The 16,568-nt window shown below is 34.4% G+C and overlaps 1 protein-coding gene across 1 annotated transcript in view; it reads left to right on the top strand.

The window, feature by feature from the left end:
- Nucleotides 1–16,568, top strand: part of ERC2 (ELKS/RAB6-interacting/CAST family member 2) — a 311,703-nt gene that overhangs the window by 203,049 nt on the left and 92,086 nt on the right. Inside the window, exon 13 of the mRNA XM_062008749.1 lies at nucleotides 11,768–11,928. Coding sequence (XP_061864733.1) covers nucleotides 11,768–11,928 — 161 coding nt within the window. The remainder of the gene's footprint in view (nucleotides 1–11,767; nucleotides 11,929–16,568) is intronic.

Here is a 16,568-nt window from a genome sequence, read left to right as displayed (position 1 = left end):
ACGGAATAGCTCATCCAAAACAGCATATATGTAATGTATGCATTAAAGTCACGTTTCTTTGTCAGGCACCTTGAAATGGATGAACATATTCTTCTGCCTTAAACAACTGTCTCATAGTACATAACTGCTTACTCAATAGGGGATAAATTTAAGAACTTTTTGTATGTTTGGTTTGTAAGTCTTACATGCACAAGTAAAATAGAAATGTAATTTTTTAAAAGGACTTAACTGCTGGGTATAGCAGAGACTTTCGTAATTAAAGTTTGTCTATGGGACAAAAGCCTGTGCAAAGTTGGAAAGAAAGAAAGAATTAATTTATAACATACTGTGTAAATACATACATTTGTAAACAAACTCCAGTATAGTTTTGATGCAGCCTCACTTGTGGGCTTGTGTGCAGATTAGGAATGTAGATCTTAAAATAATACTTGAGATGTAAAACTTAAAATTCTGTTACTACTTCTATTTTTTTTTTTAATCTGGTGAGAGATACTAGTGGGCTCATCCAAATTTGCCTAATATATTTTGCCTCAAAAAGTATTTATAGCTGTATAAAACTTACACTTTTATGTAAGTGTCCATTGCTTTGATACCTAAAGAATGTTCATACAAGATTTGTTAAAATAGTCAAATATTTAGTAAATTCCATAGAGCAGCTAGTGTGCTTGTCTAGGTCAGGCCAAGGCTTTATAGTACTGTTTCTCATAGTTTTCTTGTTATAAACTGATTTTTACTGTATTTATAGAGAAACTTTCTTCATATGACCTGTAAATAGAATTCCTGCATCTAATGAGGCTGTTTTTCATAAGAATTCCAGCTGTAATGTGAAGTACAATTTAGGAAGCATGAAAGCCCTATCTAAATATTGACAGCTGCTGTTCTTCAATACTTTTTCTAGCAAATGACAAAAACTTCTTGTGATCACTAAATGAGAAAAGTTTTCTTACCCTATTTTTTGGCATATAACCCACAAAAATACTGAGCAATAACTACTAGGTAGTAGTTGGGAAATCAACTTCTGTAAAGATGATTTAGTGGAGTATTTCAACTGTCACATCTTTGGGATGAGAAGATAAAATGGCAAAGACATTTAATTAAGTGTCTACCGAGCAGAAATTGAAACTGATGCACTCCAAGAATAATATGGAGAAATGTTCCAAAATGACCTAGACCAACAGGCTGAGAAAATGAAGTGGAAGGGGAAGAATTGTTTCAGCAGATTATGGAGCTTGCTGAAGAGGCAGCTCTATGATATTTATTTCATCAGGAGCCAAAAGGGACTAGGATGGGCATAGGGAAATGAGTTGTGGAGCATTGTAGTGAGCGAGTATTCGTGAGAGGGGAAAAAGCAACTGAATTAATACAACAGAGGTAAACACCATTTTCTATTACCCTTTTAAATTGTTTTCTTGTGACTGGTAGATGTTAGGATAATACAAGGTCTTTGAGACAATATAGTAATGGGTGAATAGGGGTATAAGTATTACTATCTCCTCCCCTTTTTCAGTCATGTGAAACAAAAACTGTAAGTTGGTAGAAATGCATTGCCAAATGCATATTTGGCTGGTGTATCATTAACTGTGTGAAGGAAAAATCAAAAAGTCTAAGTGCTGGAACTTGATGTTACAGTATTTACTGTTTTACATTTGGACCACACTGTCACAACTTGATGTGACAGAGTTGAAATCTTTTGTTGTCTTTTTAAGTGAGGCAATAGTTTAAGTGACATCTCTTTTTCTTCATCTGGGCACTCTCACTAAACCTTGTCTTATTTCAGTGATCGTCAAACAATGACAATGTGGATTTGTAGTCTGGAAAAGGGCAAGCATCTTTGCTTTTCTCAATAATGTTTTTATTAATTGTTAACTGCCATGGTATTTCACAAAGACATGGAGAATTTTTCAGGAGTTAACCTGGAGTAAAACCAATTTTATAAAATTTCTTTTATTTCTTCTTTCCTTCAGGTAGTGTTTGATGAAAATTTTGCAGTTTCAAAAGCTGGCCTATCTTCCTACCCTTGTCAGCATTCTCTCCCCTATCTGATTTTCTTCTCCCATTTCTGAAATTATAGTGAGCCACTCCTACAGCTTCTTTTCTGCATAATATATGTGTATGATTCTGCACATGTTGTCTCTTTGCAACTTTGCAGCATTGCATGCTGTGTCTGCAATTATGTATAAGGATCTGTTCGGTTGCTGCATAATTTCCTCTTGAGCTAGTGTGCCATCAGCACTGGGGAGGCATCTATGAGGTCTGTTACTGCCTTCTTAGCTTTTGCTAAGTGCCACAGCTCTGCTATCAGAGGTAATAGGCTATGCAACCACCCTCACATCTGGCTCCCTTTTTGCACAAATAGTGTTTCTTGAGACTGTTGTTGAGTTCAGTTCAGCATCCTGCTTCTCCAGCACTGCTTATTCCTCCTACAGGGAATTGCTCTTTAGCATGTTGATTGAGAGAATGATTGATCTATAACTGATTTATCCAGTAAGTTTAATACTGTATAGTAGATGTGGAGATAGTTTCATGAACAGTGAGCCTCTAATTAAGCAAGATTTCTATTTAGTGCTTTGAAAATTTGACATGCTAATTGTGTTCTTACACGACCTGATCTAGGTGAACCTGCTTCTGCAAGGGTATTGGACTAGATGATCTCTAAAGGTCCCTTTCAACCCCTGTATGATTCTATGATTCATGGAGGAATTCCTGCTGATAAATTCTGGATCAATATTTTTGCTCCATCATGTGATCATTCCTAGCTTATCATACGTTAATAACGGAGGTCCAATTGTCAGGCATTTTGTTGTCCACTGCAGGCCTTCCCTGATTCCTAAGGGCTATCCTATCCTGGACAGACTCATAATCAGTGTGGTTCTGTTCCTATTGAGTTGTCTCTTCCTGAAGTGACCAGTTTAGCCCAGCAAATAATAAATTTTTTAATATTAGGATTGATTTCCTTCTAAGGAACCTTTTTCTTCAAAAAAGTACCAGAAATGACACAAAATATATAGCCTTTATTTTTTGGACTTATGTGCAGTTTCTTTTACCTAGAAAATGGAACCTATGTTGGTAAACTTGTGTTGCTTACATTTGTACCATGTCTGAAATAATTAGTCAACTGTTTGTAGTCCTGCTCCGTGTGTTCTCTGCTTGTGGCTTAGGATAAATTTGAGTAACAATGCAGCTACCTAGATTGCTGTACCAAGTATTACAATTTTTCTCAATAAGAGTGATCTGCAAATGGCTGTGCCAAAGCTAGAACCTGGCTTGTTAATGTACAGACATTCCATTACTTTTCATGAAGTCATCTAACATTGCATTATGTACAGTAGGAATTAATTTTAGTTTTTAAGCAGGTAGCATTTCCATACCACTTGAAACTTTTGTAGGTGTACCAAACCAATAAAATTCTACACAAATAATTTGATAGTAAAAATGCCATAGAATTAAGTAATCAGGAAAAGATTATCTGCATTAAGAGTGCAGACACAGCTTCCTTGGTTGTTCAGTACTCACATGCATGCTATGTTAAAAGTCACAGTACTAAAGGTGATATCAAATTTCTTTGGTGAAGAAGCTAAACCTTGTTACCAGTTGTATGAATATTTATTTATCTTGCTGTTTATAAATATTATTTAGCTTGTGTCAGAAGTAGATAGGAAACTGTATTTTCTGAGCTTTCTCGCATAAAGTTATTCAAGTATTTTCCTACAGTAATGTTCTCCCTTTAATAAATCTTACTTGCTATTTCACAATATGTGAGCACATTGTAGTGGGTAGAGAAACTCTTAAATACATTAACTACCTATTTGAAGTAAGACTTGTACCAATGTGAATCTCTATTGCCTTTGGAAATATTCTAAGAGAAGCATTTCTAACTTTAATAATATACTGAGATTATGGATTAAAAGCAACGGGGAGTAGCTTTGTGCAATGTAAGCTAACAAGTGTGCTAAGAATCAGCTTTTGGCAAGAAAACTCCCAATTTGCCCTCTCTCCCTGAAGCTGACCTGGTGGATGAAATAGTAGATGTGTGTATGATTCTAGGCATGCCTTCTCCAAAGATCAACATTTGTACACACTTTAGTCACCTTTTATACGCAGTGCTATTGACATTAACCAGAGAGGCCAGTCTGACAGCGCCGTACTTTAACACCAGCTAAAGAGTTGCTCTGCTCTGCTTGCATGGTTTATCTAAAAAGACTCAACACTGAAATCACACAGCATAATTGTTTTCAGTCTTATACAAGAGTTCTCTTCCAGATACAATATCCTGTAGGACAATTGAGTGTCCTACTGAAATCAACATATGTTCAATAGCTAATTCAATTACTTTTTTAATACTTCTGAAAACTTTACATTGACCTCTGTAATTTATTAATATATGATATCTAAATCTACTTTCATTTGCACAACTGTAAAATACCTTTAATGCTACTTTTGTAATTAGCTTTGCACACTGTCAAACAAGTTAAGTTAGAGCAGAACTGAGGCCATCAACTTTTTACAAGTCACAGACCTGCTCAAATGAAGCTCAATGGGAGAGAGAACTAGTATGTCAATTTAATAATTAATTTCCAAACTAAATGAAAAGAGAAAAAAAAAGGGGGGGAGTTACAGAATTGCTCAGGTGCTTGGTCTTGTTTTCCATTACATTCTGGATGACTTCTGAAGGTGAATGAGGCTGACAGTGAGTTAGGCCTTGTCAACATGAAGTTTCCCTTGGGCATAGAACATTTGTTGGCTATTTCTTGCAACACTTCAAATATTGTATCTTTATTGACATGATCTGAGGTGTGGTTTTTCCTTAATTTATATAGCTTTCAAAATCAGAATGTGATATTTCTTCATCACATAAATGCATTTGACTGCTACTAAAAGATTTATTTGGGGCAAATCATTGCAACTGCATCTGTGAGAAGTATCCTGCCCTTTTACCCATCCAGGTCAGTTGTGTTTCACAGGATAAAGAGCTTACAAAGATGACAATATTCCTGCAGCTGCAGTGGAAGCATTATTTTTGTTTGCACTTGTTTGGTCTGTCTAGAAATATGACTCTGGAGCACAGAGATTGACATTCTTTTTACCATCATTTTCATTTGATTTAATTGAAACCAAATATGTGAAGAGATTTATTAAAATGATTTTGAAGTAGCTTTTCATTTCTGGTTTGGCTTTTTGAACTGATTATTATTCTATTTGACTTTCTAACTGGTTATTACCAATGATTTTCAAAATAATTTAATTATGATTTTCAGTTATATGTGAAAACACTAAATTAATTGGAGGACCAGATAATGAATCTGAGAGTTCTATTGTTGTAATCCTATATTTTGTCGAATTACTGAGGTTTAGAATAAAAGGTGATCAATGTTCTAAGTGCCACTATTGAGACAGTTAATCATTTTAATACAGTTTCCATAACTGTCTTATAAAATCTTTAATTACGTAGTTATCTCTACATTATTAATCCTTCCACTTAGGGTATATATTTCTTTTAATCAATGATAATCTACTAAGTAATAGAATATTTTAAAGTAGAAAATATCATATACTTAACAAGAGAGAGATAAGTGGACGTATGTCTATTAGATGATGCTAATAAGACTAATAGCCACCATGGGACAGCCTGCAAGGAAATATTTAGGAAACTAAAGTACCTTCTCTGCTTGACTGCTGTCCCTGTAAGTCTAGATAAGAAATATGTATTGTATCTGTAGTGTCTCCCATCTTTATCCAAATAACACTAAACCTTATGTATTATTAACATAGTGTTTAGCAAGAAGATTAAAATATTTTAAATCCTACTTGTATTTAATGCTGAAGTTTCCCATTTAAAACTGCAGCATGGCATCCCATTTGATAATTTTGCTGTTGTGTTCCTATGGAGTTGGCAAGGCATTTAATGAAGATTGTTTTTCAGTGCTTCTGGAAATTTGTGTTATACTGCCACTGTGCTGTTGGTTGATATCATTGGGCCCTACTTGCCTTGTCTATTTGAATTTTTAAAAAAAAACAACACAAAACTGTGTTGGAAATGAACCATTAGCCTGAATTTTATAAATATTCTCTTTAATTTTCTGTCAAATCTCAGTTACAATGTTTATTTTAAAGCTTGTATACATTCTAGAGTATGGCTACTTTTTTTCTTCTCTGAGAATATCCGAAATTGTGACAGACAACATGTGTCTAATTTCTTCATTTGGAAAGATTCAGGAGCATTAGCCTCTATAACTATACTGGTTTTGTTAGACCTGTTTCCTGTGTTTAAAAGCTGTAATGGAAGAAGTCAGAAGTTAGGAATTTGGCTATGGATGACCAATGGAACAGGAAAACAGTGGAAGAGAAGGTGACAAAGTTTATTTCCATGTCTTGCAAAGCTCTGTATGACACTTTGCTATGTCTGTTTGCTTTTGTGAAAAACACCTTTGTAATTAAACTGTGTAGGCAGTTGTACACTGGAGAAATTCCCATGAGAAAGAAACAAATGATTTTGCAGGATAGTGTTGGCAATTTTAAGAGCAGTAGGTACACATGACTTGTGTCGCACCTCTTGTAGGTGTGTAATTGAATTATTTATGAGACAGAGTGGTTCTCTGAGTGGCCAGCAGCCACTGGTACAGGATCCTGGGGTGCCTGGAACTCATCCTTCATTATGAAAAGTGTAGGCAATCCATTTGTGTAAAAAGCTGAAGTCTCCAGCCTGTGAATCAGGAGTTGGTAAGCAGATATTTTTGTGTACAAATCCATGTTTTTATCTGTTTTCCTTTATTTTTGTGAATGGGTTACCTATGTGCTTTTAGACCGGTGGTGGAATAAATTTGTAGGAAAGCAACAAAAGACAAACATCAAGGATTATGGGTTTTTTTTTTTTTCAAGTCTCATGCTTAAGCATGGAGGGGGAAAACCCAAATAGAGCTTTTATTAAGTTAATCTTCAAAAAACTTGGGATAACTTAAATTTATGTAATGTGTAACTTGGCAAAAAAAAAAAAAAAGCATTTATTTAGCAAATGGAAAAAAAAATAAAGCACCTTTGAAAACAACTGGATGAATTTTTATCCTGTCTGCTTATGAAGTCAGTGAGTGAGTACAGGCTCACATAAATGTGTACCGGATGAATGTAATAGTTTGTTAAACCTTTTTAAAAAATTAGTATCTGTAATGGTTGATATTCTTATATTAAAGTGAAGAATGTATAAGTAAATAGTAGATGTGTACTGAGACAAGATTAGATTTTAAATTCAAGTAGGTATGGAGTTTTTGTATAGCAAACTGGTACTTGAAAACAGCAGTTAGGAAATGCAGAACTCTTGTATTTATCACCAATACAGTTGCAAAAATGAAATGCCAACCCTTTAAAGATAGTAATACTGATACTACTAACCTGGATTGCTGGAAAGTTGCCAGCTCTTTGTCATCCTGCAGAAATATATAATACTTGAACTGGGAAACATGCAATTGCCCCTCCCTCTCCCTATGCCCACAAACTGCAACAGTATTATGTTAGCCTGGGTTGTGCTGAGCCGAATCCAATCTGGAATTAAGAATGCTCCAGGGCATTTTTAATAAACTGTCATTCATTTGAACTCTAACCTTCTTTAATTTGCAGAATCTGGTAACGTAGATGTATACTTCAGCCACATTCATTTCTTTTCCTTTTCTTATCTTGGCGTGACGCACTGCTGATGGGACTTGAAAATGTAAAGCTGCAGAAGCAGAAAGTGTTCATTTAAAATAGACTTACAACTGAGAAAGACTTATAATAGCTTAGTTTGACATTTTTCTGCCATTCTGAAATAGAAACGTAAATCTTGAACTGACTTCAATAAAATCCTTGAAGTGCTGAGGTCAGTTAAGCTTTCTGAAAATATGAAAAAAAATAATGGCTTTTATTAGAAAATGCAAAGGATAAAATGAGGCCGTTGTCTTGCAAAGGGGAAGAAAACCTAGTTAATAATGTATTCAGGGCATAGTGTACTTAGCAGAGAAGAACTTTGTATTTAATGAAGTTCTGACAGTAAACTCTTTCAAAACACGAATTCATATTAATTCTTTAGGTAGTGATTAAAATAGCAAAGTTTGTGGTTAGAAGTAGGTAGTCTAAGATCTGGATCTAGCGAGAGAAAACCGAGCAGGCTTTCAGTCACTGTCCGTTTACCGGGCTGGCTCAGGAGCTGACCCTCGCGGCCCCCAGGGCGCCTGGAGGCGTTGACTGGAGCCTTTCCGACAGGCGGCGCTGTGCGGCAGAGCTCCGGGCGCGGGGGCCGCGGGGCGCCCGCCGGGGCACAGCTGCCGCTGCCTCGGCACGGAGCGGGGCACTCACGGTGCTGCTGGCGGGGTACAATACGTTACTGATCATCAACGAGTACTTGGAGACGTTTCGGTGTAAATAAAGGTCTTAAGGATGCATGTGTGATAAAGGCAGAATAGGTGCATCACTTTGGGAGGAAAATGGCTAGGGGAGATATTACAGGTAACAAACACGGTCGTGAATACAAACTTTATCTCATCCCTTTGTGGAATGATAAAAAAAGTATGTAAATGGGTTACTTGGTCATTAATGAAGGGATAACTTTGATAGAGGACTCAGGTAGAGAGTGGAAAAACAAACAAAAAAACAGCAAGCAGGTCCATACCAGTACTTTGGGGAGGAAAGGAATCCTGGATGCACATTATTTTCTAGAGCAAGTGCTTCTAAATGCAGCAAGATAAGTATTTTACATAGGCCAGAAAACTAAATTTTTCCTTAGTAGTTCTGGATCTATTTCCATTTCTTACAGTAGGACCAAGAGGTAATAATTCAATATTAGCCCTTATTTTTTTTCTGCTATCATTTAAATTCTAATATCAAAGAAGAAAACATGTGTTTACAGTAAGAATTTGGTTTATGTTTTACAGTGCTTTTCCTCCTCTTACATTTTTACATCTGTAGTGTTTAAAGTTAATTTTCCATTGTAACATATCTGTTACAGCTCTATAATAAACATGCTTAGATGATTGTGTGTGCAACTTCAGCATTTACACTTTTACACTCGATAGTGGTTGATTTAAAAAAAAAAACAAAACAATTTCTTCTGCACATGCCTGCCAGTTGAATTATGCTGTAGATGTTAGTGAGACAGTTAACTAGGAAAACATACAGTCTTGAACTTGGGTCATATTCAAAAAGTGAAGGAAGAACATGCTGACAAATATTATGTTGAAAGTGTAAATGAAAGGATAACTTTCAAGTCTACAAGTGTTAATGATTTGTGGTTTGAAAATTTTTAATATTTACATTTTTTTACCTTTTTTCCTCTCTCTTCAATACTTTGATCTTTCTTGTCTGTTAATACAAGAATATATTATTAATATACATTAACAAATCCACAACTTTATTTTCTGTAAGTATTCAATTTCCTTAAATGTTTTAAAATATGACTGATGTGATATATCAGAACTTAGGTGAGCATTCAGTCAGCCAACAGATTGGGTACTAAATTCAGTTGAACCTGTAGGAAAAGGAGTACAATTATACTAAAGATATGGAAGTGCTACTTTTTACTTGATATTTAAAGATGCTGTCTCAAAGCAAAGGTCTGTGTTGAGGAATGACTTTGCAGTATTGAATCCTTACTATTGTTTCCATTTATGTGTGTTGCCTGGAATTAGAAAACCGGATAGAGGCTAAAATACAACTCGACAAAATGGGTAGAAATATCATATGCTGCTTTAGTAGTTGAGGCTTTTCCTTGTCAGAGACAGCATGGGTTTGTGTTCTTGTACTAAACCAAAAAATGAAGTATCTTGTGTTGTATTAGAAATTGAGTGTATTTTCAAAGCAATGTGATCTGTCTTTCTCCTGGTTTGGGTTTTTTCTTTTTTTTTTTTTCTTTTTTTTTCCCCCATGAGGTGGAAGTGCAAATCCTTTTTTATTTCCCTCAGTATATTTTCTCTTTGCTGCTTCTGCTCTGAAAGTTTCCTAGATAGTCATTTTACAAAGATATCTAAAGCCTTCATCTTTCCTCATGGTTTACTTTAGTGGGGTCTTGCATGTGCATAGACTATACTGCACAATTTGCACTCCTTGCTGTTTCATTTACATCAGTATTACACTGGTTTTACTCTCTGAGTGGAAGATTGAACATCAGTAGCTTCAATGGTAATTCTGATGTTGCATTCATGAAATAAGACTTCTGATGCCCTGAAGGATATTAGATGTGTTCTGGATTTTGATTCACCTTATTAAAGTGCTTATAAAAGATATAGATGCAGCTGGTGTAGAAGGGTTTAAGTAACCAGTTTCTCAGTTTCTAATAGAGTATGAATCCTCATAATTTTATGAAGACGATATTACTAATTTTACTTTATTCAACCTATTATAGGAGATAATATGAGCTCAAATTAAAACAAAAATACATGGCTTTGTAGAAACTGATTGTATGCCAACAGGATTTAGATAACACAAACAGTAATTAAACATGAACTTGGGAGAAAACATCTTATTTTCTCTGTAACCACACTATCTATACGTCCACAGTGAAATATCGTGAGACTTTTCAATACACCTGCAAAAGTGAACACTTCTCAATGACTTCCATATCATGAACAACTGGAATATATCCTCTCTCCCATATAATTTTATTTAGATGGTGTCTCTGAAGTGTCTACTATTTTAAAAAACATTAGTATTTGGACAAAAGAGGTGAGAAAGAAAATGCAGGAAGTAGGACAGTCATTAAATAATTATATATCTTAAAAAGAAATTAAATCTGTTACTTGCTTTCAACTCTTAAGGTAAATTGTATTTTTTGAATAGTGGTAAATCATACTGATGTCCTGACTACCAGAGATTACTTGTGACCCTTTGGTTCTATGAGTATAATAATTCACTCCACAAGCAAATTTTGTGCTGCCAGACAGGTGTCATATGTTATCTTCATTCTTTAGTTTGTTCTTTAAATAGTGTTAAAGACCATCATAGACCATGTGATAGACCACACTTGTTTTACATTCAAATTTTGTTTTCTGAAAAGCTGAAGCTTTTCTGAATTCCAACATTAAGTAATTTATTCTAAATCTAGTTGACGTGTACCAACACTGAAGAAAGAGTGGGATCACCTTAACTTTTCTATATTTCATACTTCAGAAATTCTCAGCTATCACGAGCAAAATAACTCAGTTGATATTAAGGCGGTAACAGACGTTTCAGAATCACAGGATAATTTGAGTTAGAAAGGACCACTAGAAGCAATCTGGTTTAAATCCCTGCTCAAAACAGGGACAACTTTGAAGTTGGATCAGATTCTCCAGGCTTCATTTAGTCAAGATCTGAAACCAGCCAAGGACTGGAGAGTCTACAGCTTCACTGGGTGACTTGTTCCACACAGAAGAGCATGCATTTTTAAATAAAAAAATACGTGTATTGTAATGACACTTCTATGTCTGTATGTAAAATTTCTGAAATTACAATTATGGTGAGTTATCACCACCTTGAATTTAAATAATATAAATGGTGTAGGAAATATTTAAAATGTGCCTGTATGTGGCAGTGACCAAGGCTAAATAGGTTTCTGCTGATCTGCATTAGTTCTGTTTTGTGTAAATGTTATTACTCGATGCATTCATGGAAACATTCATTTTTTTTGTATCTAAGGACTTGAACGGCCATTTACTTAAAAGAATTCCTTTTCTTTGTTGTTTTTTTTTCCTTCTTTTCCCTGTATTCATGTAGATCTCAGATTTACTGAATATAAACAAATTGGAGCTTATGAAGTTCTGTCTCTTAGGTAGAAGAGCTGATGAATGCACTGGAAAAGACTAGACAAGAATTAGATTCTACCAAAGCCCGTCTTGCCTCAACACAGCAGTCTTTGGCTGAAAAAGAAGCACATCTAGCTAACCTGAGAATAGAGCGAAGGAAACAGCTTGAAGAAATTCTAGAAATGAAGTAAGTACATTGATTTCTCTAATTTATAGAAAAAATTTAGTTACTATTGTCTTGCCACAAGTGTTTTTCTATGTATAAATTTAAGTCTGAAATGTAAGGGCTTCTAATAGTTCATTTTTGGGACTTCTAATATTTGTAAGACTTTTAAATTCCCTCTGAAATATGGAAATGCAAAATTTTACAAGTAGTCACCAATTGACAAGAATTTTTTGAAAGTTATCCTTTGTTACTTGCAAATAAAATACACATAGACAGTATAACTTTCATGAGAAATTGAGGTTCTAAAGCCACTTCTTTCAGTGGGAATACTATTGGGAGTTTCTGTTAACATCAAATTTAAGGGAAGGGGTTTATTAACTTTATATGGATGATGCAAAGTTTGTTGCTTTGAATTGATTGAAACCAAACCCAAATCCAAACCAAAAAAACATATTTGCATGCACATTATCACTATATATATATGTACAGAATGGAAAAGGAAGATGGACCTATAATTTAAATCTAACATCCTACCCACAATAAAGGTAAGTATTTGTAATTATGGGATGTTAAAGTTCTGACATGACCTCTAAAAGCGGCAAAAAAAAGAGTGAACCTGTTATGACTTGGCTAGACTGATAAGTGTGTAGTTAACATTCAACAGAGAAAAGTCTTGGTTAAAATTTTGAAACTGTTTTATTGAGGGAGGAATAAAAGACCTCAAAACACTTAAGCCATATATAACTTCAGCTGACTTGTATATATCTTTGCATTTTAAAGGAAGATAATCAGAGAAAAAAAAAGGTTTTGATAATATTATAAGACAGAATGTAAGTGGAGATGTGCTTACTAGAGTTGTATAATAGATTTCAAGAATGACTGCTATGTAATATAAGTGCAGAAAATACTGTAATATGAGCATGACTGCTTCCAGTGAAATCAAAAGAACTACTTTTGTCTTTCATGAGATCTGTGTCTTTACCGAAAAATTGGGAGTACATATGAATTGGAGTAGTATGTGTATAGTACTTTATAATAGGTAAATTTTTTTTAGGTCTCTGATTTTCTTTTATATGTACCTATTAAAGTATTAACAGAGAGAAAAATAGAGTAAGTACAGAAATCTGTATAATCTTTTTAACTTTTTTCTTTTTACTGCCTCCAACACTATTAGTAATGAATCAAAGAAGCAAAAATGAACATACGTAGTCATTTGTTTTAGCTCTGAGTACAGGAGGCCTACATGACTGGAAAGAAATATAAATTAAATGTAAATCTTAATTTCAGATTTTTAAATTTTATAAGATACAAATAACAACAAATACATGTGTTACTAAAGATCTTTTAGAAATAATTCAGATATTTCTTCACAGTAGTTAAATTTTTGAAGTGCACGGCAAACAAACTTTATAAAACTGCTGCATTACAAAAGAATATGCTAAGTACAGCATTATATTTGTTTTAATGAGTAAGGTACCTTCAAAATCAAGTTGTAGAGCCTAGCTAAGACCCAAATATCCACTGAATGAATAATGATGATTCTGTGTTCTAGTAATACACTAAAATAGTATGACTTCTATCTGAAACTTTAGGCTAATTTAGTAATTGGCAGCATTGACTGTAGCTTCTATTTATCATTTAAAAAAATGAATATTGAGTAATTAAAGTTTTTTGACTGCTACCTTCCAGTTAAACAGGCATGAATGGTGTGTTTAAGAACATTCTTGATGATTTCCTATACTTATATTAAGTCTAAGTCCCAAACATAACTGCATTCTAGGCCCATCTGGCTGCCATTGCCAAGATCCATCTTAATATACTGGCTACAATCCATTGTCAGTTTTAGATAATTTCTTCAGTTCTCATTACATGTTCCCATATACATGCAATTATTTAAGGAAGTTTAGAATAAAAATGGATAACAGCTTAATCTTGCTAAGAATCTGGTTGGTCTTTTTGAACAGGAAACATATCCATTAAATTAAAGGTAGTTTGATGGAAGGAGGTAAATGCCAAGTAATTCTTAACTTGTTGCCAATATGTGAAAAGATGGGATTTATTTTAAAGAACTACAAAGTGTTAAGTTTGGAGAAAGATTTGTATTTGAATGTTACTTTCTAAATATGTGATTTCAGCCCCCTCCATCCCCCTCAAAAAATGTCTATGAAAAATATTACTATATTAGTTCTGGAGGAAATATTTTTGTTATGGCTGTATTATTTTAGCGATGCCCACGTAACTCATACTGACATTAATGGAAGTTACGCATACATATTAACAGTAAAATTCAGCATGTGTTCAAATCCATCATTTTGCCTAATTGTCTTAATGCTTTGTGCTCTTTCTATCTCTCATCATAAAAAAAAAAAAACTATGCATTTTTTTTTTTTTAATACATGGTATTTTAAAACAAAAAAAAAAATTGTTAGATGCCATATTTATGGAGCATAGTTTCATTACCACAAGGCATCCACAATGCTTTCATACAGGTGTCCTTTCCTATGTGGTAGTTCCTTCCAAAACTCATAAACCTTCTTGTAACAAAATTAGATAGTTATATAGATAGATAAATGAGTATTTATATGATATGAAAATTGCTTTATATGTGCATGTGAAATAAACGCCTTATAGCGAGTGGATTTTACTCAATGGGATAGATCATCTTTTTAGAAATGGTCAAAACTATTTTGCCTTTGAAGAATAGAAAGTTTGACCTGAAGAGGCAACAGTAAAAGAGAAAATCTAATGGCATGTGAGGGAAAAGATTAAAAATGTTTATCACTTTTTTTATAATTTAAACTTTTAAATTATATACATGTAATCTTGAAACTGCAACCACTGAGGTTAAAAACAAAACAAAGAAAACCTAATCCTCCCCAAACCCCCAAAACTTTGTTATGAGAGTGTGGGACTTTCTAGGTTAAAACCTCTTTAATTAACTTTCTGGGATGTTTACTCTACTTGGAAATATGTTTAAATACAAGATTTAAAACTAAATTGAAGTATGTCATTTTGTGGTTTTGCATTAATTTTATGATCTTTCAGTGACTCAGTTACGTGTGACAAACACTGCACTTGGTAGTCAGTGACTGTGGGATTAATCCCTCAAAAGACTTCATGTTTTGACTTGAAGATCTGTGAATTCTTTATTTCCAAGATCCAACTGTTAGTTACTGTTTCCTTTAGCAGTCAACTCAGTGCTCTGAAGCTTTCAGAGTAACCTGAATGAAATTCTTGCCAAAAGTTTAAAAGGCAATTTCCTTGCCTGTGATGGAGTTCATGCCATCAGCTGTGGATATTGCTGAATCAGTTTTGTTGGAAGTGGTATTGCCCTGAAATTCACTACAATTTTCCAGAAGAATATATATTGCCCCTTATGTGGAATAAATCAGATTACTTTAGTAACGAAGCATTAAAGACCTCCTGATAAAATAACCATCTACTAATTGTTTCATTCAATAACAAAAATAGAATATTACCGTGCTCTCCAGGAAACCCCTTTTAAAATTAGATATTGAAGTAGATTTTCTTACAATGACAGTATAAAATAAAACATCCCTTCCTTTGTTTACGAATCTCCACCTTTTTTTTTTTGACAAAAAAAAAAGAATATTGCTTATCTCTGGTTTACAGTATGTTTACTTTATTCATTTAACAGCACCTGTGTATAGTTAAGGATGAAATATTTGTGGGGAGAAGAGGATAAAATGTTTTATTCACCATGCATCCAGTCCTGCCACTTTTTGTAGCAATGCTGAGCACACTGCACTTTTACCTGGATTAGTGGTTCAAGTACTCTGCCAGATAAGGAGAGGGCACTTGTATTTGCCTGTGGATGCCAGCCTTGGGTGAAAGACTATGGTCTGGATTTGCTTGGTTCAACAAACACAGTATGAGCTGCTTCACAGAGTAAGCAGGCAGCTTGTCTTGTTACAGGGAAGACAATGTGTATTGTCCATCTGTCTGTCAACTGGTCTGACTGGTCCCCTCCTTTGTTCTATTGCAGTTAATTCAAGCACGGACAAGTATACAAGTAGACTTTTGAGAATATTACAGGGATGAAGAGGGTCTTTGAATAGGTTCTGGAAGTTAGGGATGACAGCATAAGGGAAATACTATGTAAAATGTAAAACTGTAGAACTAGAGTTTGTAGGGAAGTCCAACTACTTTATCAAGTACTAATGGCAGAAGTATAAGGGAAGTTTACCATTCATCTGGTTTTCTGCAGACATACCCCTTTTTACCATCTGTAAATTTTACTGGAGTAGAAGTTGGGTGTTTCACATCTGCGTAGCAGCTTAGCAGGAGCTGCAGCTCTGACAAGGTCTGTAGGATGTCTAGAGAATCTAGACATGTTTCCAGCACCTGGATAAACCCATCTCCCTTCTTTACATTCTCCTATTAGTATTTCCATCTATCACTATCTCATATTGGCATTTTGAGAGGGAAAGGGAGAGGAAAATAACATATTTTCCTTTATTTATGTCCTAATTGCTTCACTCCAATAGGTTCTGTCACCCCCAGGACAGTGGTTTCTTCCTTGTGACTGTACAGCTATAATAAAAAATGCTTCTGAAATCTCTGCATGAGTAGTAAATCCAGTGCATCTGGAACATTTCAGAGTAATTATGTGTGCAGTTCACCTGTTTAGTGCATACACA

This window comes from Colius striatus, chromosome 15 (genome assembly GCF_028858725.1).
Source record: "Colius striatus isolate bColStr4 chromosome 15, bColStr4.1.hap1, whole genome shotgun sequence".
Lineage (NCBI taxonomy): Eukaryota > Metazoa > Chordata > Aves > Coliiformes > Coliidae > Colius > Colius striatus.
This window is presented reverse-complemented; position numbering and strand designations above follow the sequence as displayed.